This window comes from Oncorhynchus gorbuscha, linkage group LG14 (assembly GCF_021184085.1).
Source record: "Oncorhynchus gorbuscha isolate QuinsamMale2020 ecotype Even-year linkage group LG14, OgorEven_v1.0, whole genome shotgun sequence".
NCBI classification, from domain to species: domain Eukaryota; kingdom Metazoa; phylum Chordata; class Actinopteri; order Salmoniformes; family Salmonidae; genus Oncorhynchus; species Oncorhynchus gorbuscha.
Window position 1 is genome coordinate 2,253,902 of NC_060186.1, and position 24,771 is coordinate 2,278,672.

The 24,771-nt window shown below is 46.8% G+C and overlaps 1 protein-coding gene across 1 annotated transcript in view; it reads left to right on the plus strand.

Moving 5' to 3' along the window:
* The window catches only part of LOC123995969 (probable E3 ubiquitin-protein ligase makorin-1), a 53,682-nt gene extending 33,178 nt beyond the window's left edge, over positions 1-20,504 (plus strand). The window contains 7 exon segments of the mRNA XM_046299619.1: positions 4,586-4,815; positions 9,341-9,564; positions 12,049-12,263; positions 14,056-14,166; positions 19,537-19,675; positions 19,915-19,968; positions 19,971-20,504. Coding sequence (XP_046155575.1) covers positions 4,586-4,815; positions 9,341-9,564; positions 12,049-12,263; positions 14,056-14,166; positions 19,537-19,675; positions 19,915-19,968; positions 19,971-20,132 — 1,135 coding nt within the window. The 3' untranslated portion in view covers positions 20,133-20,504.
* Positions 20,505-24,771: the final 4,267 nt, after the last annotated feature.

Here is a 24,771-nt window from a genome sequence, read left to right on the forward strand (position 1 = left end):
ATGTACTGACTATGACTGGTCCACCTAGCTATCTGGAGATGGTAGCTACTCTGGTGCTATCTGAAGGTGAATGTACTGACTATGACTGGTCCACCTAGCTATCTGAAGATGAATGGAGACTATGACTGGTCCACTAGCTATCTGGAGATGAATGTACTGACTATGACTGGTCCAGCTAGCTATCTGGAGATGAATGTACTGACTATGACTGGTCCACCTAGCTATCTGGAGATGAATGTACTGACTATGACTGGTCCAGCTAGCTATCTGGAGATGAATGTACTGACTATGACTGGTCCAGCTAGCTATCTGGAGATGAATGTACTGACTATGACTGGTCCACCTAGCTATCTGGAGATGAATGTACTGACTATGACTGGTCCACCTAGCTATCTGAAGATGAATGTACTGACTATGACTGAGATATGTGGTTGTCCCACCTAGCTATCTGAAGGTGAATGTACTGACTATGACTGGTCCACCTAGCTATCTGGAGGTGAATGTACTGACTATGACTGGTCCACCTAGCTATCTGGAGGTGAATGTACTGACTATGACTGGTCCTCCTAGCTATCTGGAGATGAATGTACTGACTATGACTGGTCCTCCTAGCTATCTGGAGATGAATGCACTGACTGTAAGTCTCTCTAGATAAGAGCTTCTGCTAAATGACTGAAGTGTAAAACATTAGCCTGGTCCCAGATGTTTGTGGTCTTGCCAACTCCTATGGTTTGTCGTTACAATGACCGTTGGAGTGGGCAGGATTGTCCAAACCGACCCAAGGTAGCGAGGTCAACATGACAATTACCCAACAACTCAAAAACACTCCATCAAATCAAACACCCATATTTACATTGTGTTCTGAGGAAGTCAGACTGCCCTACAATGTCTCTTACTGTGTAAATAATCTTGGGTTGTAATTCTATGCAGTGCTGTTGTTGTTGTGTTGTCGTTGTTACTCCTAGGAATGTTTTCCCAAGCAAGGCCTTTCCTGGTGTTATCTGTTTTAAAAACAAAATGGCCGGCTGGGAAATGGGATTGAGACTGAAATGGCGCCGAGTAAACATTTGTAATTGTGCCGAGTTGAGATACTCCTTTGAGTAATCGTATGTATTATGTGAAGTGAGAGTTTTGTAGTGGGCTAGCAGGTACGAGTGAACATGTTTAATTGTGCCGAGTTGAGATACAAAACTCTCACTTCACATACTCACTCGAGTAATCGTATGTATTAATGGGCTAGCAGGTACGAGTGAACATTTTTAAATGGACTACTATTTGCGTTTTTGTTTTTTAAACAATAGGCTAAACCAATGATATCCAGGGGCCACGATGCAGGCGATGCCGTGAAGTGTCACATCCTAAGAAATTCCCACCACAGTTGTTTGTAGACTTCTCATTGAGTCTTTAAACCACAACACGAGTTCAACCAGTTCATTCAGACAGCGTCTCTCTCCTATCGGTCTGCTTTTAGCAGCATACCCATAGTTACCATCCCATAGTTACCGCTGCTAGCATGCTCCCAGGTCAACTGTCTGTTTAGGGAATTTGTCCGTGTCCCCCAAAAAGGCTCCCTTTCCCCTAGTTAGTGCACTACTTTTGACCCAGGGCCCTTATCAAATGTAGTGCACTATATCGGGGATACGGGTGCTATTTGGGATGCACTCGGTGTGCTTTTGTTAGCCGTCTAGCCTAGATGGTAATAACAAGGATTTACATAGTCCATACATAGGCTGCTGGGTCTGTGAGCATTTGCCTTCTAGCCTTCCCACTGAGACGGCTTAGACCAGAACCGGTGTGGCATTGACCTGTTGGTATGTAACTAGACCTAAAGGAGGACTTGAACATGTGTAGCATTGACCTGTTGGTATGTAACTAGACCTAAAGGACTTGAACATGTGTAGCATTGACCTGTTGGTATGTAACTAGACCTAAAGGAGGACTTGAACATGTGTAGCATTGACCTGTTGGTATGTAACTAGACCTAAAGGACTTGAACATGTGTAGCATTGACCTGTTGGTATGTAACTAGACCTAAAGGACTTGAACATGTATAGCATTGACCTGTTGGTATGTAACTAGACCTAAAGGACTTGAACATGTGTAGCATTGACCTGTTGGTATGTAACTAGACCTAAAGGAGGACTTGAACATGTGTAGCATTGACCTGTTGGTATGTAACTAGACCTAAAGGACTTGAACATGTGTAGCATTGACCTGTTGGTATGTAACTAGACCTAAAGGACTTGAACATGTGTAGCATTGTGTTGCTGCTGTTGGTATGTAAAGGACCATTCCTCTGTCAGTCGGTCCATATGATGGGGATGTATTAGCCCTCATTATTCCATAGGGGGGCTAGAAGAGGGGAGGAAGAGGAGGAAGAAGAGGGGAGGAGGAAGAAGAGGGGAGGAGGAAGAAGAGGGGAGGAGGAAGAAGAGGGGAGGAGGAAGAAGAGGGGAGGAGGAAGAAGAGGGGAGGAGGAAGAAGAGGGAAGGGGGGGTGGTAGTGAAAGGGGGAAGAAGAGGGGTAGTGGAAGGAGGAAGAAGAGGGTAGTGGGGGGTGGAGGAGAGAGGAAGAGGGGTAGTGGAAGGAAGAAGAGGGGTAATGAAGGGTCTGTACAGTGGTCTGTACTCTCTCTGTTTTTAATGTTGCCAGCTGAAAAGAAACATGCTAGCCTGAGAACATGTTATGTAAACGTTAGTTATAGTCTACACGGATGTATATAGGATCTACAATACAACATACCATTACATCCAATAATATATATCATTCTAACGACAACAACAACAGTCGTCTTAAGTATGAGGAACCACAGGTTTGGATTGATTTTGAGCTATGTTTTCAATATGACAACAAATACAATAATCAATGCAGCTTCTCAAGGGCATCTTATTCCACTATATTGTAGCTCTAACAGAGAATACCCATGTTTACTGTGTGGAAAAGGGACAAGGCGATCCCCTCTAGTTACTGTAATCAATGCAGCTTCTCAAGTCCATGGGCATCGCATTCCACTATATTGTAGCTCTAACAGAGAATACCCATGTTTACTGTGTGGAAAAGGGACAAGGCGATCCCCTCTAGTTACTGCCCTTATAATCCTGGTGGGGCTTTCCTTCAGCATGATATGCCGGCATAGAGGTGGAGGGGGCAACATCGTGCAGGATCTAAAAGACAAGGGCTTTCCTTCAGTGTGCAGGATCTAAAAGACCAGGGCTTTCCTTCAGTGTGATATGCTGGCATAGAGGTGGAGGGGCAACAGCATGCAGGATCTACAAGACAAGGGCTTTCCTTCAGCGTGATATACCGGCATAGGGGCAACACCATGCAGGATCTAAAAGACAAGGGCTTTTCTTCAGCGTGATATAGAGGTGGAGGGGCAACACCATGCAGTATCTAAAAGATGAGGGCTTTCATTCAGTGTGCAGGATCTAAAAGACGAGGGCTTTCCTTCAGCGTGCAGGATCTAAAAGACGAGGGCTTTCCTTCAGCGTGCAGGATCTAAAAGACGAGGGCTTTCCTTCAGCGTGCAGGATCTAAAAGACGAGGGCTTTCCTTCGGTGTGATATGCTGGCGTAGAGGTGAAGGGGCAACACCATGCAGAATCTAAAAGACAAGGGCTTTCCTTCAGCGTGCAGGATCTAAAAGACAAGGGCTTTCCTTCAGCGTGATATAGAGGTGGAGGGGCAACACCATGCAGGATCTACAAGAGGCTTTCATCTAATCTACATACTGCTTATTAAAGCTATCCATAAATCAATTATGTTTGTAAATGTTATGACAATAGTGGTAACTGTTTTTGGGTTGTGATCAAAAATCTGAAGTGTTTTGTTTTTGTAGAGTGATTCAATTGGTTTCTGCTTGTGACCAACCAGATGTCAGCTCGGGGGATTCGATCTAGCAACCTTTCAGTTACTAGACCAACCTGCCACCCCTATATACCGTTATGTAGACTACTACATTGATGTTAGTCATTTAGCAGACGCTCTTAACCAATTTACAGTAGAGGGATCACATTATCATACTGGCCCCCCCGTGGGAATCGAACCCACAATCCTGGCATTGCAAGCGCTATGCTCTACCAACTGAGCTACACAGGACCACCTCTTTTGGGATTCTATATAGCCGTGTGTAGACTAGTACTCAGTTGGGATTTTACACACGGGTGTATAGACTACTTCTGAGCAGTAGTAGCAGTCTACACAGGTATATAGAATCCCAACGTAGTAGAAGTTATAACATTGGTGTCCCACAAGGGTTAATATTAGGCCCCCTTCTGTTTACCATCTATATAAAATGATCTCCAAGAGATTTTTTTATTTATTTAAAATTTATGTCAATAGTGAAAGGTTCTGAGGGAGCTACGGTGAAGCTTTTTCTTCAATTAAAAGTTGTTTGTAAAGATGAGTTCAGTTCCCTGCAAGAGAACCTTAACATTGAATCATTTAAATTATTATTTTCTCTGGTCTTTCTCTCCCTCCCTCCCTCCCTCCCTCCCTCCCTCCCTCCCTCCCTCCCTCCCTCCCTCCCTCCCTCCCTCCCCCCTTCTCCCCCTCTCTCCCTCCCTCCCCTCTCTCTCTCCCTCCAGGTTTGAACACTCTAAAGAAGACGTGCCTGGGCCCAAGCCGTCGCTGCCACCTCCTGCCTGCGCCCTTCTCACTCCTACGTCCCTTGCCGCCAGCGCTCCAGCCGCCGTTCCTAGTGGATCGGCGGGTGGTGAGTCGGCAGACGGCCCAGAGAACCCTCATGGATCAGGCGCAGGGGACTGGGTTATGGCGGCAGAGTTTGTACCAGGCCAGCCTTACTATTGTGGAAGGGGTGAGTGTGTCTAGGAAGCTTGTGACAGAGCCTACTTGTACATAATTACATATTATTATTATTATTATTATTATTATATTATTATTATCAGTATTATTATTATCATTATTATTATTATTATTATTATTATTATTATTATTATTATTATTATTATCATTATTATTATTATTATTATTATTATTATTATTATTATTATTATTATTATTATTATTATTATTATTATTATTATTATTATTATTATTATTATTATTATTATTATTATTATTATTATTATTATTATTATTATTATTATTATTATTATTATTATTATCATCATTATTATTATTATTATTATTATATTATTATTATTATTATCATCATTATTATTATCATTATTATTATTATTGAAATTATTAAGTTAAAGTGCCTTAACATGCAACACGTACCAATAGCAAGGTGCAGCCTGTCTGGTCCAGTCATTCAACGCGGTGGTCTTTACCACGTCGTGATTGTTGGCACACTGGTTGGTTCTCGTTCAGGACCCAGGTGACTACATCTTCTCTTAACCCTGTCACACTGGCTGGTCCTCATTCAGTACCCAGGTGACTACATCTTCTCTTAACCCTGTCACACTGGCTGGTCCTCATTCAGGACCCAGGTGACTACATCTTCTCTTAACCCTGTCACACTGGCTGGTCCTCATTCAGGACCCAGGTGACTACATCTTCTCTTAACCCTGTCACACTGGTTGGTCCTCATTCAGGACCCAGGCTGCTAAAAGCTTCTCTTAACCCTGTCACACTGGTTGGTCCTCATTCAGGACCCAGGCTGCTAAAGCTTCTCTTAAAACCTTTTACGGCTGCTGTCCCTGTACAGGGACCAAAATCAGCGGAAATTTCAGAGCGCCAACTGTAGTACTCGATAAAACTCAAACTTTCATTACAACACTCATGCAGGGTACTCAATTAAAGCTACACTCGCTGTGAATCTAGCCAACATGTCAGATTTGTAAAATGCTTTTCGGCGAAAGCATGAGAAGCTATTATCTGATAGCATGCACCCCCCCAAAATACCTGAACGAGACGCAAACAAAGAATTAGCGTAGCCAGCGCTACACAAAACGCAGAAATAAAATATAAAACATTCATTACCTTTGACGAGCTTCTTTGTTGGCACTCCTATATGTCCCATAAACATCACAATTGGGCCTTTTTCCCGATTTTAAATCCGTCATTGTATACCCAAAATATCCATTTAGGAAGCCCGTCTGATCCAGGAAAAAGCACATTTCCAAAACGCAACATCATTTTTTTTAAATTAAAAACGTTGCCTATAAACTTTTACAAAACACTTCAAACTACTTTTGTAAACCCAACTTTAGGTATTAATAAACGTTAATAATCGATAAAATTGATCACGGGCGATCTGTATTCGATAGCAGCAAGTCTTGAAATCATCGTCCATATTCTCCCTTTCATAACTTCCTTCGGTGTACCCCAAGACAGGATGTGCCTAATCGTCATCACACCAAGGATAAACCAGAACGGAATTGCCAGTACTGGCGACATCGTGTGGAAGGCATTGTAAACGGGACTCTATTTTCCTTTGGCATAGACAATACAGAGACTGGCGGAGGGATATTTTTGTTTTGTTTTTTGTGAACAGTTTTCCTTGGGATTTTTACTCCTAAACACGTTCTGTTATAGCCACAGACATGATTTAACCAGTTTTAGAGACTTCAGTGTTTTCTATCCACACATGCTAATCATATACATATACTATATTCCTGGCGCGATTTTTAACAAAAAGCTGCGAAAATTTGCAGCATCCCTAACAGGTTTTAACCCCGTCACCCTGGCTGGTTCTCATTCAGGACCCAGGTGACTACATCTTCTCTTAACCCTGTCACACTGGCTGGTTCTCATTCAGGACCCAGGTGACTACATCTTCTCTTAACCCTGTCACACTGGCTGGTTCTCATTCAGGACCCAGGTGACTACATCTTCTCTTAACCCTGTCACACTGGCTGGTTCTCATTCAGGACCCAGGTGACTACATCTTCTCTTAACCCCAGAGCCATATTGTCTCCCTGTGATCTCCGGGGAAGTCTGAGGTTTGCGAGCACCAGCCTTTCAGTTGAAATTCCTGTACTGTCAAACTAATGTAGGGCTCAGTTCAGCTAGTGCAGGGGTAGACAACCCTGTTCCTGGAGGGCCCCAGGTACCAACTAGGCACCACACCAGGGGTAGACAACCCTGTTCCTGGAGGGCCCCAGGTACCACACCAGGGGTAGACAACCCTGTTCCTGGAGGGCCCCAGGTACCAACTAGGCACCACACCAGGGGTAGACAACCCTGTTCCTGGAGGGCCCCAGGTACCACACCAGGGGTAGACAACCCTGTTCCTGGAGGGCCCCAGGTACCAACTAGGCACCACACCAGGGGTAGACAACCCTGTTCCTGGAGGGCCCCAGGTACCAACTAGGCACCACACCAGGGGTAGACAACCCTGTTCCTGGAGGGCCCCAAGTACCAACTAGGCACCACACCAGGGGTAGACAACCCTGTTCCTGGAGGGCCCCAGGTACCAACTAGCAAAGCTACGGTCAAAATGACACCCTGTTAGTATGGTCAAAATGACACCCTGTTACTACGGTCAAAATGACACCCTGTTACTACGGTCAAAATGACACCCTAGTTACTACGGTCAAAATGACACCCTAGTTACTGTGGTCAAAATGACACCCTAGTTACTGTGGTCAAAATGACACCCTAGTTACTATGGTCAAAATGACACCCTAGTTACTATGGTCAAAATGACACCCTAGTTACTATGGTCAAAATGACACCCTAGTTACTATGGTCAAAATGACACCCTAGTTACTATGGTCAAAATGACACCCTGTTACTATGGTCAAAATGACACCCTGTTACTATGGTCAAAATGACACCATAGTTACTGTGGTCAAAATGACACCATAGTTACTGTGGTCAAAATGACACCATAGTTACAATGACACCATAGTTACTACGGTCAAAATGACACCATAGTTACTACGGTCAAAATGACACCATAGTTACTACGGTCAAAATGACACCCTAGTTACTACGGTCTTAATCCGTGCGCTCTGTACAGAATAGAGTTCCATTTGAGAGGCAGATGGTGTCCTTAGCTGGCCCAACTGCTGACAGGGTGAGTTTGTGCCAGTCTGTCAGGGTGTCCTCAGCTTGAGCCACTGATATGCCAACAGTGCCAGTCTGTCAGGGTGTCCTCAGCTTGAGCCACTGATATGCCAACATATGTAGCGATTGTAGCGATCGTTCAGTTTGTCCCTCCTGTCTCCCTGTAGGATGGACATGATGTACTGTCAGTCAGCTACTGAGTCAATAAGACACTTTCAGTTTGTCCCTCCTGTCTCCCTGTAGGATGGACATGATGTACTGTCAGTCAGCTACTGAGTCAATAAGACACTTTCAGTTTGTCCCTCCTGTCTCCCTGTAGGATGGACATGATGTACTGTCAGTCAGCTACTGAGTCAATAAGACACTTTCAGTTTGTCCCTCCTGTCTCCCTGTAGGATGGACATGATGTACTGTCAGTCAGCTACTGAGTCAATAAGACACTTTCAGTTTGTCCCTCCTGTCTCCCTGTAGGATGGACATGATGTACTGTCAGTCAGCTACTGAGTCAATAAGACACTTTCAGTTTGTCCCTCCTGTCTCCCTGTAGGATGGACATGATGTACTGTCAGTCAGCTACTGAGTCAATAAGACACTTTCAGTTTGTCCCTCCTGTCTCCCTGTAGGATGGACATGATGTACTGTCAGTCAGCTACTGAGTCAATAAGACACTTTCAGTTTGTCCCTCCTGTCTCCCTGTAGGATGGACATGATGTACTGTCAGTCAGCTACTGAGTCAATAAGACACTTTCAGTTTGTCCCTCCTGTCTCCCTGTAGGATGGACATGATGTACTGTCAGTCAGCTACTGAGTCAATAAGACACTTTCAGTTTGTCCCTCCTGTCTCCCTGTAGGATGGACATGATGTACTGTCAGTCAGCTACTGAGTCAATAAGACACTTTCAGTTTGTCCCTCCTGTCTCCCTGTAGGATGGACATGATGTACTGTCAGTCAGCTACTGAGTCAATAAGACACTTTCAGTTTGTCCCTCCTGTCTCCCTGTAGGATGGACATGATGTACTGTCAGTCAGCTACTGAGTCAATAAGACACTTTCAGTTTGTCCCTCCTGTCTCCCTGTAGGATGGACATGATGACTGTCAGTCAGCTACTGAGTCAATAAGAGAGAGAAGGCCACTTCTGGTTGATTTTGTTTCCTTTTGGGGGCATTTTAGCATATTTTATTTACAAGTTGGTTTATAGACCACCAGACTCACGAGGTAAATAAATGACACCATTTTTTTTGGCGCCAAGTCGATGACTGTTTCCATGTGTCTTAATAAGGGTGTGTGTCTGGCTCGCTCACCTCTCTCTCCTCTTCGCTCACCTCTCTCCTCTCGCCCTCTCCTCTTCCCCCTCCCTCGTCAGACCCGGTGAAGTCTAAAGGGTCGGGGATGAGTCCTCTGATGGAGCGAGAGAAAGACCCGGCGGGAGACGATAAGGAGCTGAGGAAGACTCTGTGTCCCTACGCCGCCATGGGGGAGTGTCGCTACGGACTTAACTGTTCCTATCTCCACGGCGACGTGTGTGACATGTGCGGTCTGCAGGTGCTCCACCCCTCCAACGACGCACAGCGATCAGAACACACCAAGGTAACGGTCCTGTCAACACGCCCCTCCATCAGTCCTGTCAACACGCCCCTCCATCAGAACACACCTATACCTGTCAACACGCCCCCCATCAGAACACACCCCTCCATCAGAACACACCTATACCTGTCAACACGCCCCTCCATCAGAACACACCTATACCTGTCAACACGCCCCTCCATCAGAACACACCTATACCTGTCAACACGCCCCTCCATCAGAACACACCTATACCTGTCAACACGCCCCTCCATCAGAACACACCTATACCTGTCAACACGCCCCTCCATCAGAACACACCTATACCTGTCAACACGCCCCTCCATCAGAACACACCTATACCTGTCAACACGCCCCTCCATCAGAACACACCTATACCTGTCAACACGCCCCTCCATCAGAACACACCTATACCTGTCAACACGCCCCTCCATCAGAACACACCTATACCTGTCAACACGCCCCTCCATCAGAACACACCTATACCTGTCAACACGCCCCTCCATCAGAACACACCTATACCTGTCAACACGCCCCTCCATCAGAACACACCTATACCTGTCAACACGCCCCTCCATCAGAACACACCTATACCTGTCAACACGCCCCTCCATCAGAACACACCTATACCTGTCAACACGCCCCTCCATCAGAACACACCTATACCTGTCAACACGCCCCTCCATCAGAACACACCTATACCTGTCAACACGCCCCTCCATCAGAACACACCTATACCTGTCAACACGCCCCTCCCATCAGAACACACCTATACCTGTCAACACGCCCCTCCCATCAGAACACACCTATACCTGTCAACACGCCCCTCCATCAGAACACACCTATACCTGTCAACACGCCCCTCCATCAGAACACACCTATACCTGTCAACACGCCCCTCCCATCAGAACACACCTATACCTGTCAACACGCCCCTCCATCAGAACACACCTATACCTGTCAACACGCCCCTCCATCAGAACACACCTATACCCGTCAACACGCCCCTCCATCAGAACACACCTATACCTGTCAACACGCCCCTCCATCAGAACACACCTATACCTGTCAACACGCCCCTCCATCAGAACACACCTATACCTGTCAACACGCCCCTCCATCAGAACACACCTATACCTGTCAACACGCCCCTCCATCAGAACACACCAATCAAGATGCATTTGTGAGGCGTTAGGATTAATGTAACTCAGCTGTGTGTTACTTAGTCTCCATGTTTTACTGTCAGATACTGTATTTATAGACTACGGTCTCCGTGTTTTATAGACTACGGTCTCCGTGTTTTATAGACTACGGTCTCCGTGTTTTATAGACTACGGTCTCCGTGTCTCCGTTTTATAGACTACGGTCTCCTCTACGGTCTCCGTGTTTTATAGACTACGGTCTCCGTGTTTTATAGACTACGGTCTCCGTGTTTTATAGACTACGGTCTCCGTGTTTTATAGACTACGGTCTCCGTGTTTTATAGACTACGGTCTCAGTGTTTTATAGACTACGGTCTCAGTGTTTTATAGACTACGGTCTCAGTGTTTTATAGACTACGGTCTCAGTGTTTTATAGACTACGGTCTCAGTGTTTTATAGACTACGGTCTCCGTGTTTTATAGACTACGGTCTCCGTGTTTTATAGACTACGGTCTCCGTGTTTTATAGACTACGGTCTCCGTGTTTTATAGACTACGGTCTCCGTGTTTTATAGACTACGGTCTCCGTGTTTTATAGACTACGGTCTCCGTGTGTTATAGACTACGGTCTCCGTGTGTTATAGACTACGGTCTCCGTGTGTTATAGACTACGGTCTCCGTGTTTTACTGTCAGATACTGTATTTATATACTACAAAGTGTTCTAGAATTGAGACACTTAACCATTTCCAATGGCTTCATCATTGGTTTGTTATCTGCCCCATGATGGTGTCTGGTGGTTAACTTGTTTTGGTTTCCCCTCAGCCTTCATAATGCATTATAGTTAGCTATACCTTTATCCTCCACCCCCAGGCTTCATAATGCATTATAGTGGTTAGCTATACCTTTAGTACCCCCCCCTCAGGCTTCACAATGCATTATAGTGGTTAGCTATACCTTTATCCTCCACCCCCAGGCTTCATAATGCATTATAGTGGTTAGATATACCTTTAGTACCCCCCCCCCAGGCTTCATAATGCATTATAGTGGTTAGCTATACCTTTATCCTCCACCCCCATGCTTCATAATGCATTATAGTGGTTAGATATACCTTTAGTACCCCCTCCCTCCCCAGGCTTCATAATGCATTATAGTGGTTAGCTATACCTTTAGTACCCGCCCCCCCCAGGCTTCATAATGCATTATAGTGGTTAGCTATACCTTTATCCTCCACCCCCAGGCTTCATAATGCATTATAGTGGTTAGCTATACCTTTAGTAACCCCCTCCCTCCCCAGGCTTCATAATGCATTATAGTGGTTAGCTATACCTTTGTTATTCCTCTTCAGGCTTGCATCGAGGCCCATGAGAAGGACATGGAGCTGTCGTTTGCCATCCAGCGCAGTAAGGACATGCAGTGTGGCGTGTGTATGGAGGTGGTGTTTGACAAGGCCAACCCCAGTGAGAGACGCTTCGGCATCTTGTCCAACTGCTGCCACTGCTACTGCCTCAAGTGCATCCGCAAGTGGAGGAGCGCCAAGACGTTCGAGAGCAAGATCATCAAGTAAGGAAGTAGTTTTTATTATCCCGAGGGACAATTAATTTTGCAGCATGTAGTAAAAAAAATGCAATGAACACATGACAATAAATATAGACCTACAACCAAAGCAGTGTATGCTACAATATGTAGACAAGACTACTACGGCTTATTGAGGTAGAGGAGACTACTACGGCTTATTGAGGTAGAGGAGACTACTACGGCTTATTGAGGTAGAGGAGACTACTACGGCTTATTGAGGTAGAGGAGACTACTACGGCTTGTTGAGGTAGATGAGACTACTACGGCTTGTTGAGGTAGAGGAGACTACTACGGCTTATTGAGGTAGAGGAGACTACTACGGCTTATTGAGGTAGAGGAGACTACTACAGCTTGTTGAGGTAGATGAGACTACTACAGCTTGTTGAGGTAGATGAGACTACTACGGCTTGTTGAGGTAGAGGAGACTACTACGGCTTGTTGAGGTAGAGGAGACTACTACGGCTTGTTGAGGTAGACGGCTTGTTGAGGTAGAGACTACTACGGCTTGTTGAGGTAGAGGAGACTACTACGGCTTGTTGAGGTAGAGGAGACTACTACGGCTTGTTGAGGTAGAGGAGACTACTACGGCTTGTTGAGGTAGAGGAGACTACTACGGCTTGTTGAGGTAGATGAGACTACTACAGGTAGATGAGACTACTACGGCTTGTTGAGGTAGATGAGACTACTACGGCTTGTTGAGGTAGATGAGACTACTACGGCTTGTTGAGGTAGATGAGACTACTACGGCTTGTTGAGGTAGATGAGACTACTACGGCTTGTTGAGGTAGATGAGACTACTACGGCTTCTCCCCAGGTCCTGTCCAGAGTGTTGGTAGATGAGACACTCCAAGGTAGATGAGACTACTACGGCTTGTTGAGGTAGATGAGACTACTCTTGTTCTGAGACTACTACGGCAGAGACTACTCGGCTTGTTGAGGTAGATGAGACTACTAAGCTTGTTGAGGTAGATGAGACTACTACGGCTTGTTGAGGTAGATGAGACTACTACAGCTTGTTGAGGTAGATGAGACTACTACAGCTTGTTGAGGTCTGAGACTACTACCCAGGTCCTGTCCAGAGTGTTACAGCTTGTGAGGTAGAGGAGACTAAACAGCTTGTTGAGGTAGAGGAGACTCTACCTTGTTGAGGTCCTACAGCTCCAGAGTGTTGGGTCACGTCCAACTAAACCTCTCTCTCTCTCTCTCCCCAGGTCCTGTCCAGAGTGTTGGGTCACGTCCAACTAAACCTCTCTCTCTCTCTCCCCAGGTCCTGTCCAGAGTGTTGGGTCACGTCCAACTAAACCTCTCTCTCTCTCTCTCTCCCCAGGTCCTGTCCAGAGTGTTGGGTCACGTCCAACTAAACCTCTCTCTCTCTCTCTCTCCCCAGGTCCTGTCCAGAGTGTTGGGTCACGTCCAACTAAACCTCTCTCTCTCTCTCTCTCTCCCCAGGTCCTGTCCAGAGTGTTGGGTCACGTCCAACTAAACCTCTCTCTCTCTCCCCAGGTCCTGTCCAGAGTGTTGGGTCACGTCCAACTAAACCTCTCTCTCTCTCCCCAGGTCCTGTCCAGAGTGTTGGGTCACGTCCAACTAAACCTCTCTCTCTCTCCCCAGGTCCTGTCCAGAGTGTTGGGTCACGTCCAACTAAACCTCTCTCTCTCTCTCCCCAGGTCCTGTCCAGAGTGTTGGGTCACGTCCAACTAAACCTCTCTCTCTCTCTCCCCAGGTCCTGTCCAGAGTGTTGGGTCACGTCCAACTAAACCTCTCTCTCTCCCCCCAGGTCCTGTCCAGAGTGTCGGATAACGTCCAACTTCGTCATCCCCAGTGAGTACTGGGTGGAGGACAAGGAAGACAAGCAGAAACTGATACAGAAATACAAGGATGGCATGGGGTAAGATATGTACTGATGATAGGAGGAGGGGGTAAGATATGTACTGATAGGAGGAGGGGGGTAAGATATGTACTGATGATGATAGGAGGGGGTAAGATATGTACTGATGATAGGAGGAGGGGGTAAGATATGTACTGATGATAGGAGGAGGGGGGGTAAGATATGTACTGATGATAGGAGGAGGGGGTAAGATATGTACTGATGATGAGGAGGAGGGGGTAAGATATGTACTGATGATAGGAGGAGGGGGTAAGATATGTACTGATGATAGGAGGAGGGGGGGGTAAGATATGTACTGATGATAGGAGGAGGGGGTAAGATATGTACTGATGATAGGAGGAGGGGGTAAGATATGTACTGATGATAGGAGGAGGGGGTAAGATATGTACTGATGATAGGAGGAGGGGGGTAAGATATGTACTGATGATAGGAGGAGGGGGTAAGATATGTACTGATGATAGGAGGAGGGGGTAAGATATGTACTGATGATGGGAGGAGGGGGGGGGTAAGATATGTACTGATGATAGGAGGGGGGGGGTAAGATATGTACTGATGATAGGAGGAGGGGGGGGTAAGATATGTACTGATGATGGGAGGAGGAGGGGGGTAAGATATGTACTGATGATGGGAGGAGGGGGGGTAAGATATGTACTGATGATGGGAGGAGGGGGGTAAGATATGTACTGATGATAGGAGGGGGGGTAAGATATGTACTGATGATGGGAGGAGGGGGTAAGATATGTACTGATGATAGGAGGGGGGGTAAGATATGTACTGATGATGGGAGGAGGGGGGGTAAGATATGTACTGATGATAGGAGGAGGGGGGGTAAGATATGTACTGATGATAGGAGGAGGGGGTAAGATATGTACTGATGATGGGAGGAGGGGGGGTAAGATATGTACTGATGATGGGAGGGGGGGTAAGATATGTACTGATGATGGGAGGAGGGGGTAAGATATGTACTGATGATGGGAGGAGGGGGTAAGATATGTACTGATGATAGGAGGAGGGGGTAAGATATGTACTGATGATAGGAGGAGGGGGGTAAGATATGTACTGATGATAGGAGGGGGGGTAAGATATGTACTGATGATAGGAGGGGGGGGTAAGATATGTACTGATGATGGGAGGAGGGGGTAAGATATGTACTGATGATAGGAGGGGGGGGTAAGATATGTACTGATGATAGGAGGAGGGGGGTAAGATATGTACTGATGATGGGAGGAGGGGGGTAAGATATGTACTGATGATGGGAGGAGGGGGGTAAGATATGTACTGATGATGGGAGGAGGGGGGGTAAGATATGTACTGATGATGAGGAGGAGGGGGTAAGATATGTACTGATGATAGGAGGGGGGGTAAGATATGTACTGATGATGGGAGGAGGGGGTAAGATATGTACTGATGATAGGAGGAGGGGGTAAGATATGTACTGATGATAGGAGGAGGGGGTAAGATATGTACTGATGATAGGAGGAGGGGGTAAGATATGTACTGATGATAGGAGGGGGGGGTAAGATATGTACTGATGATAGGAGGAGGGGGGGTAAGATATGTACTGATGATAGGAGGAGGAGGGGGTAAGATATGTACTGATGATAGGAGGAGGAGGGGGGTAAGATATGTACTGATGATGATAGGATGGGGGGGGTAAGATATGTACTGATGAGGAGGAGGGGGGTAAGATATGTACTGATGATAGGAGGAGGGGGGTAAGATATGTACTGATGAGGAGGAGGGGGTAAGATATGTACTGATAGGAGGAGGGGGGTAAGATATGTACTGATGATAGGAGGAGGGGGTAAGATATGTACTGATGATAGGAGGAGGGGGTAAGATATGTACTGATGATAGGAGGAGGGGGTAAGATATGTACTGATAGGAGGAGGGGTAAGATATGTACTGATAGGAGGAGGGGGTAAGATATGTACTGATGATAGGAGGAGGGGGGTAAGATATGTACTGATGATAGGAGGAGGGGGGTAAGATATGTACTGATGATAGGAGGAGGGGGGGTAAGATATGTACTGATGATAGGAGGAGGGGGGGTAAGATATGTACTGATGATAGGAGGAGGGGGGTAAGATATGTACTGATGATAGGAGGAGGGGGTAAGATATGTACTGATGATAGGAGGAGGGGGGTAAGATATGTACTGATGATAGGAGGGGGTAAGATATGTACTGATGATAGGAGGAGGGGGTAAGATATGTACTGATGATAGGAGGGGGGTAAGATATGTACTGATGATAGGAGGAGGGGGTAAGATATGTACTGATGAGGAGGAGGGGGTAAGATATGTACTGATAGGAGGAGGGGGTAAGATATGTACTGATGATAGGAGGAGGGGGTAAGATATGTACTGATGATAGGAGGAGGGGGGTAAGATATGTACTGATGATAGGAGGAGGGGGTAAGATATGTACTGATAGGAGGGGGGTAAGATATGTACTGATGATAGGGAGGGGGGTAAGATATGTACTGATGATAGGAGGAGGGGGTAAGATATGTACTGATGATAGGAGGAGGGGGTAAGATATGTACTGATGATAGGAGGAGGGGGTAAGATATGTACTGATGATAGGAGGAGGGGGTAAGATATGTACTGATGATAGGAGGAGGGGGTAAGATATGTACTGATGATAGGAGGAGGGGGGTAAGATATGTACTGATGATAGGAGGAGGGGGTAAGATATGTACTGATGATAGGAGGAGGGGGGTAAGATATGTACTGATGAGGGGGGAGGAGGGGGGTAAGATATGTACTGATGATAGGAGGAGGGGGGTAAGATATGTACTGATGATAGGAGGAGGGGGTAAGATATGTACTGATGATAGGAGGAGGGGGTAAGATATGTACTGATGATAGGAGGAGGGGTAAGATATGTACTGATGATAGGAGGAGGGGGTAAGATATGTACTGATGATAGGAGGGGGGGGTAAGATATGTACTGATGATAGGAGGGGGGTAAGATATGTACTGATGATAGGAGGAGGGGGGTAAGATATGTACTGATGATAGGAGGAGGAGGGGGGTAAGATATGTACTGATGATAGGAGGAGGGGGGTAAGATATGTACTGATGATAGGAGGGGGGGTAAGATATGTACTGATGATAGGAGGGGGGGTAAGATATGTACTGATGATAGGAGGAGGGGGTAAGATATGTACTGATGATAGGAGGGGGGTAAGATATGTACTGATGATAGGAGGAGGGGGTAAGATATGTACTGATGATAGGAGGAGGGGGGGTAAGATATGTACTGATGATAGGAGGGGGGTAAGATATGTACTGATGATAGGAGGGGGGTAAGATATGTACTGATGATAGGAGGAGGGGGTAAGATATGTACTGATGATAGGAGGAGGGGGTAAGATATGTACTGATGATAGGAGGAGGGGGGTAAGATATGTACTGATGATAGGAGGAGGGGGGTAAGATATGTACTGATGATAGGAGGAGGGGGGTAAGATATGTACTGATGATAGGAGGAGGGGGGTAAGATATGTACTGATGATGAGGGGGGTAAGATATGTACTGATGGAGGAGGGGGTAAGATATGTACTGATGATAGGAGGAGGGGGTAAGATATGTACTGATGATAGGAGGAGGGGGTAAGATATGTACTGATGATAGGAGGAGGGGTAAGATATGTACTGATGATAGGAGGGGGGGTAAGATATGTACTGATGATAGGAGGGGGGTAAGATATGTACTGATGATAGGAGGAGGGGGTAAGATATGTACTGATGATAGGAGGAGGGGGTAAGATATGTACTGATGATAGGAGGAGGGGGTAAGATATGTACTGATGATAGGAGGAGGGGGTAAGATATGTACTGATGATAGGAGGAGGGGGGTAAGATATGTACTGATGATAGGAGGGGGGGTAAGATATGTACTGATGATAGGAGGAGGGGGTAAGATATGTACTGATGATAGGAGGAGGGGGTAAGATATGTACTGATGATAGGAGGAGGAGGGGGGTAAGATATGTACTGAGGAGGAGGGGGGTAAGATATGTACTGATGATAGGAGGAGGGGGGTAAGATATGTACTGATGGGAGGAGGGGGGTAAGATATGTACTGATGATAGGAGGAGGGGGGTAAGATATGTACTGATGATAGGAGGAGGGGGGTAAGATATGTACTGATGATAGGAGGAGGGGGTAAGATATGTACTGATGAGGAGGAGGGGGTAAGATATGTACTGATGATAGGAGGAGGGGGTAAGATATGTACTGATGATAGGAGGAGGGGGTAAGATATGTACTGATGATAGGAGGGGGTAAGATATGTACTGATGATAGGAGGGGGGGTAAGATATGTACTGATGATAGGAGGAGGAGGGGGTAAGATATGTACTGATGATAGGAGGAGGGGGGGTAAGATATGTACTGATGATAGGAGGAGGGGGTAAGATATGTACTGATGATAGGAGGAGGGGGTAAGATATGTACTGATGATAGGAGGAGGGGGTAAGATATGTACTGATGATAGGAGGAGGAGGGGGTAAGATATGTACTGATGATAGGAGGAGGGGGTAAGATATGTACTGATGATAGGAGGATGATAGGGGGGGTAAGATATGTACTGATGATAGGAGGAGGGGGTAAGATATGTACTGATGATAGGAGGAGGGGGTAAGATATGTACTGATGATAGGAGGAGGGGGTAAGATATGTACTGATGATAGGAGGAGGGGGTAAGATATGTACTGATGATAGGAGGAGGGGGGTAAGATATGTACTGATGATAGGAGGAGGGGGGTAAGATATGTACTGATGATAGGAGGAGGGGGGTAAGATATGTACTGATGATAGGAGGAGGGGGTAAGATATGTACTGATGATAGGAGGAGGGGGTAAGATATGTACTGATGATAGGAGGGGGGGTAAGATATGTACTGATGATAGGAGGAGGGGGTAAGATATGTACTGATGATAGGAGGAGGGGTAAGATATGGGGGGGTAAGATATGTACTGATGATAGGAGGAGGGGGGTAAGATATGTACTGATGATAGGAGGAGAGGGGGGGTAAGATATGTACTGATGATAGGAGGGGGGTAAGATATGTACTGATGATAGGAGGGGGGGTAAGATATGTACTGATGGTAGGAGGGGGGTAAGATATGTACTGATGATAGGAGGAGGGGGTAAGATATGTACTGATGATAGGAGGGGGGGGGGTAAGCTATGTACTGACGGTAGGAGGGGGTAAGATATGTACTGATGATAGGGGGGGGGTAAGATATGTACTGATGGTAGGGGGGGACTGACGGTAGGAGGGGGGGGTCGTCTGTCTCTCTGTTCCTCATCTCTGTAATTATCACTGTCCTCTGCTGACGGTCTGTCTCTGTTCCTCAGGACTAAAGCCTGTCGTTACTTCGACCAGGGTCGGGGCACCTGCCCGTTTGGCGCCAACTGCTTCTACAAACACGCCTTCCCTGACGGGCGTCTGGAGGAGCCCCAGAGGAGACCAACAGGGTGCAACGGCAGGAACAGGGTAAGACGCTGCTCTGACAAATGTCCTTTCTGGCAGAAATGGATCCGAGACCATTTTTGGTTTTCCTATGTGGGTTCATACATTTCACTGATCTGGCATTTGGACATTTTGTGTTTACGGTCCAGAAGTTCTCAGCCCTATTGTAAACGCTTCCTGTTCTGGAGTAATACCCAAACAAATTCCTGTTTTTATTTACTAATTAATTTTTAATATTCCTGTTCTCCCCTCCAGAACTCGAGGAGGACATATGTACACCCCTGTGGGACCTGTTTGAAGAGCGGGAGAACAGCAGTACTCTTTGGACAACGAGGACGAGGAGATGGTGACCTTTGAACTGAGCGAGATGCTCCTCATGCTCCTCGCCGCGGGAACCGATGTACTGACGATCACGGACTCGGAGGACGAATGGGACTTGTTTCACGAAGAGCTGGACGATATCTACGAGATTTACCTATAGCACCACTCCCTAAAGTTAACGTTTAAAACCCCTTTATCGTTTTTGACTACCCCTCTTCACCTTTACCGCGCTGTAGAATGGACTGTCTTGTGTGTTTGGACAGTAGCTTCTCTCGTCTGTGTTGTGGCAGTGCCTTTGGGGCAGGCCTTTCATTCAGAAATCAACTACATGAAGAAGAATTAACAGATGAAAATACTAATGTAAATGAGAAACGGGTGGGTGTAAAACCATTTTTCTAGAAACATCCTGTCCTTGTGAATTTATCTATCCGTGTCAGGTTCATGTAAAAAACAAATAACAACAACTTAAAAACAAGGAAAAAAAATTACAAACATTTTTGAAAATATCACTAATAAATAGTGTTTATTTGTGGACGTGGGTTTGACTTACCGTTTTTACCCAGGTGATGTTTTTAAGACTTGTTTTTTTTTTTTTTGTTTTGAGGATGATGCACCAAAACCAACTACACAACTATACTTCCTGGTGATGATGTCATGTCTGTGGTGGTCATGGGTATTGTAGTCCTCTGGTCATGCACTGAGTATATTGGGTGGAGGGAGACGGCAGTCCTGTCGACTTCACATGTACCCTCTTGATTCACTTTCTTTCCCTCCTCCCTCTCCTGAGGGTGGTGGGAACTCCCTCTGTCAAGGGGAGGGGGCTTCTCTCAAGGAGGGGGATGAGGACGACTCCTCTGTCAAGGGGGGGGGCTTTGGGGAACAACTTAAAATATCTAGAGTTGTTTGTTTTAAATGGGCCCAAGTCCACTTTCATTTTATCCCCCCCCCCCGGTCCCAATCGAATCGCAGCTATTTTTCAGGAACACCTGTGGTACCTAATGACAAGTCTCCTCAGAACCGAGCTGATGGTGACACTCGATGACTCTGTGTCCCTAGTGGCGCCATATTGTAACGATACACTGAGTGGACAAAACATTAGGAACACCTTCGCAATATTGTTCCCCCCCCCTCTCTTCCGGGGGGCATGAACTCTACCAGGTCTGATCCTTATACCGTAGGGCTCTAGTGAACTACCGGTGGTCTAGAGAGGGTGCCATTTGGAACACAGTCCGGTCTGGTCACTTCTCTTTGAACTCCCATTAGAATGCACTATATATATATTTGTTTCTCTTATTGTTTTTCATATGGTCCACAACCATCCATCATGACTTGAAAATTAAAGTTTATTATCAAAGTTACCAGGGTTGCTTTACTGAGTGGAATTCATTATTGATCATTAAACTTTAAACTGATATTATGGCTTGTAGTACACGCGTGTCTATATATACGTTTTGGAATTTCACTCGATGGTGACCTTTGAACTGATGGTACGTCACGGACTCGGAGGACGAATGGGACTTGTTTACATTTTTACATTTTAAGTGGGGGCTCTGACATGGTGGTTCTATTTGATCTGGTTGTGTCACCCATGAATGCATTATTTTGTTACCCAACTGAAAATACAAGTCCCTAAATGAGAAGCTGAGGTGGGTGTAAAACCATTTTTGAAGAAACATGAGGTTCTGGAACTGGGTGGGATGAAGCCTGTAACTGAGGTTCTGGAGACTGGGTGGGATGAAGCCTGGGTAACTGAGGTTCTGGAGATTTTGGAAAATAGCCTAATAACTGAGGTTCTGGAGACTGGGTGGGATGAAGCCTGGGTAACTGAGGTTCTGGAGACTGGGTGGGATGAAGCCTGGGTAACTGAGGTTCTGGAGACTGGGTGGGATGAAGCCTGGGTAACTGAGGTTCTGGATACATGGAGACTGGGTGGGATGAAGCCTGGGTAACTGAGGTTCTGGAGACTGGGTAGGATGAAGCCTGGGTAACTGAGGTTCTGGATACATGGTGGGATGAAGCCTGGGTAACTGAGGTTCTGAGGATGAAGCCTGGGTAACTGAGGTTCTGGAGACTGGGTGGGATGAAGCCTGGGTAACTGAGGTTCTGGATACTGGGTGGACCAAAAGGTAACTGACTAGATGGGTGGGATGAAGCCTGGGTAACTGAGGTTCTGGAGACAAGCCTGGGTAAACTGGAGAGGTGGGATGAAGCCTGGGTAAGACTGGAGGTGGGATGAAGCCTGGGTAACTGAGGTTCTGGAGACTGGGTGGGATGAAGCCTGGGTAACTGAGGTTCTGGAGACTCCTCCCTCTCCTGAGGGTGGGATGAAGCCTGGGTCAAGGGGAGGGGCTTCTCTCATGGAGGGGAAGCCTGGGTAACTGAGGTTCTGGATACATGGAGGGGGGTGGGATGAACAACTTAAAATATCCTGGGTAACTGACTGGAGACTGGGTGGGATAAAGCCTGGGTAACTGAGCTATTCTTCAGGATGAACACTGGGTTCTAACTGGGTGATGAAGCCTGGGTCTGAGGTTCTGGAGACATGGAGACAGGGTGGGATGAAGCCTGGGTAACTGAGGTTCTGGAGACTGGGTGGGATGAAGCCTGGGTAACTGAGGTTCTGGAGACTGGGTGGGATGAAGCCTGGGTAACTGAGGTTCTGGAGACTGGGATGAAGCCTGGGTAACTGAGGTTCTGGAGACTGGGTGGGATGAAGCCTGGGTAACTGAGGTTCTGGAGACTGGGTGGGATGAAGCCTGGGTAACTGAGGTTCTGGAGACTGGGTGGGATGAAGCCTGGGTAACTGAGGTTCTGGAGAGGGTGGGTGGGATGAAGCCTGGGTAACTGAGGTTCTCTGGGTGAACTCCCATTAGAATGCACTGGGTAACTGTTTCTCTTATTGTTTTGGGATGAAGCCTGGGTCCATCATGACTGACTGGGGTTCTGGGTAAGATTACCACAGGGTGGGATGAAGCCTGGGTAACTGAGGTGGAACTGGGTGGGATGATCCTTAAACTGGTTCTGGATACATGGAGACAGGGTGGGATGAAGCCTGGGTAACTGAGGTTCTGGAACTGGGTGGGATGAAGCCTGGGTAACTGAGGTTCTGGAGACTGGGTGGGATGAAGCCTGACATGAAGATCTGTAACTGAGGTGTCACCCAGAATGCATGGGATTTTGAAGCCTGGGTAACTGAGGTTCTACTGGGTGGGATGAAGCCTGGGTAACTGAGGTTCTGGAGACTGGGTGGGATGAAGCCTGGGTAACTGAGGTTCTGGAGACTGGGTGGGATGAAGCCTGGGTCCTGGGTAACTGATTTAACTGAGGTTCTGGATAGGGTGGGATGAAGCCTGGGTAACTGAGGTTCTGGAGACTGGGTGGGATGAAGCCTGGGTAACTGAGGTTCTGGAGACTGGGTGGGATGAAGCCTGGGTAACTGAGGTTCTGGAGACTGGGTGGGATGAAGCCTGGGTAACAGGTTCTAACTGGGTGGGATGAAGCCTGGGTAACTGGGTTCTGGAGACAGGGTGGGATGAAGCCTGGGTAACTGAGGTTCTGGAGTCCATTTAACAGGGTGGGATGAAGCCTGGGTAACTGAGGTTCTGGATAGTCCATTTAACAGGGTGGGATGAAGCCTGGGTAACTGAGGTTCTGGTAGTCCATTTAGACAGGGTGGGATGAAGCCTGGGTTCTGGTAGTCCATTTAACTGGGTGGGATGAAGCCTGGGTAACAGGTTCTGGTAGTCCATTTAACAGGGTGGGATGAAGCCTGGGGTTCTGGTAGTCCATTTAACAGGGTGGGATGAAGCCTGTGTAACAGGTTCTGGTAGTCCATTTAACAGGGTGGGATGAAGCCTGGGTAACAGGTTCTGGTAGTCCATTTAACAGGGTGGGATTCTGGGGTAGTCCATTTAACAGGGTGGGATGAAGCTGGGGTTCTGGTAGTCCATTTAACAGGGTGGGATGAAGCCTAGGTTCCATTTAACAGGGTGGGATGAAGCCTGGGTAACAGGTTCTGGTAGTCCATTTAACAGGGTGGGATGAAGCCTGGGGTTCTGGTAGTCCATTTAACAGGGTGGGAACAGGTTCTGGTAGTCCATTTAACAGGGTGGGATGAAGCCTGGGTTCTGGTAGTCCATTTAACAGGGTGGGATGAAGCCAGGTTCTGGTAGTCCATTTAACAGGGTGGGATGAAGCCAGGTTCTGGTAGTCCATTTAACAGGGTGGGATGAAGCCTGGGGTTCTAGTCCATTTAACAGGGTGGGATGAAGCCTGAGGTTCTGGTAGTCCATTTAACAGGGTGGGATGAAGCCTGAGGTTCTGGTAGTCCATTTAACAGGGTGGGATGAAGCCTGGGTAACAGGTTCTGGTAGTCCATTTAACAGGGTGGGATGAAGCCTGGGGTTCTGGTAGTTCATTTAACAGGGTGGGATGAAGCCTGAGGTTCTGGTAGTCCATTTAACAGGGTGGGATGAAGCCTGGGGTTCTGGTAGTCCATTTAACAGGGTGGGATGAAGCCTGAGGTTCTGGTAGTCCATTTAACAGGGTGGGATGAAGCCTGAGGTTCTGGTAGTCCATTTAACAGGGTGGGATGAAGCCTGAGGTTCTGGTAGTCCATTTAACAGGGTGGGATGAAGCCTGGGTAACTGAGGTCTCTGTGTTCTGGACACATGGAGACACTAGTAGTCCATTTACTCTACTGGAGGATTCAGATAGAAATGCTTCAGACCAGAGGGCTCGACTAGCTCTGGTCCAGGGTGTCTTCAGGCTGCTAGCTCATTATAGATAGTGATGGATGG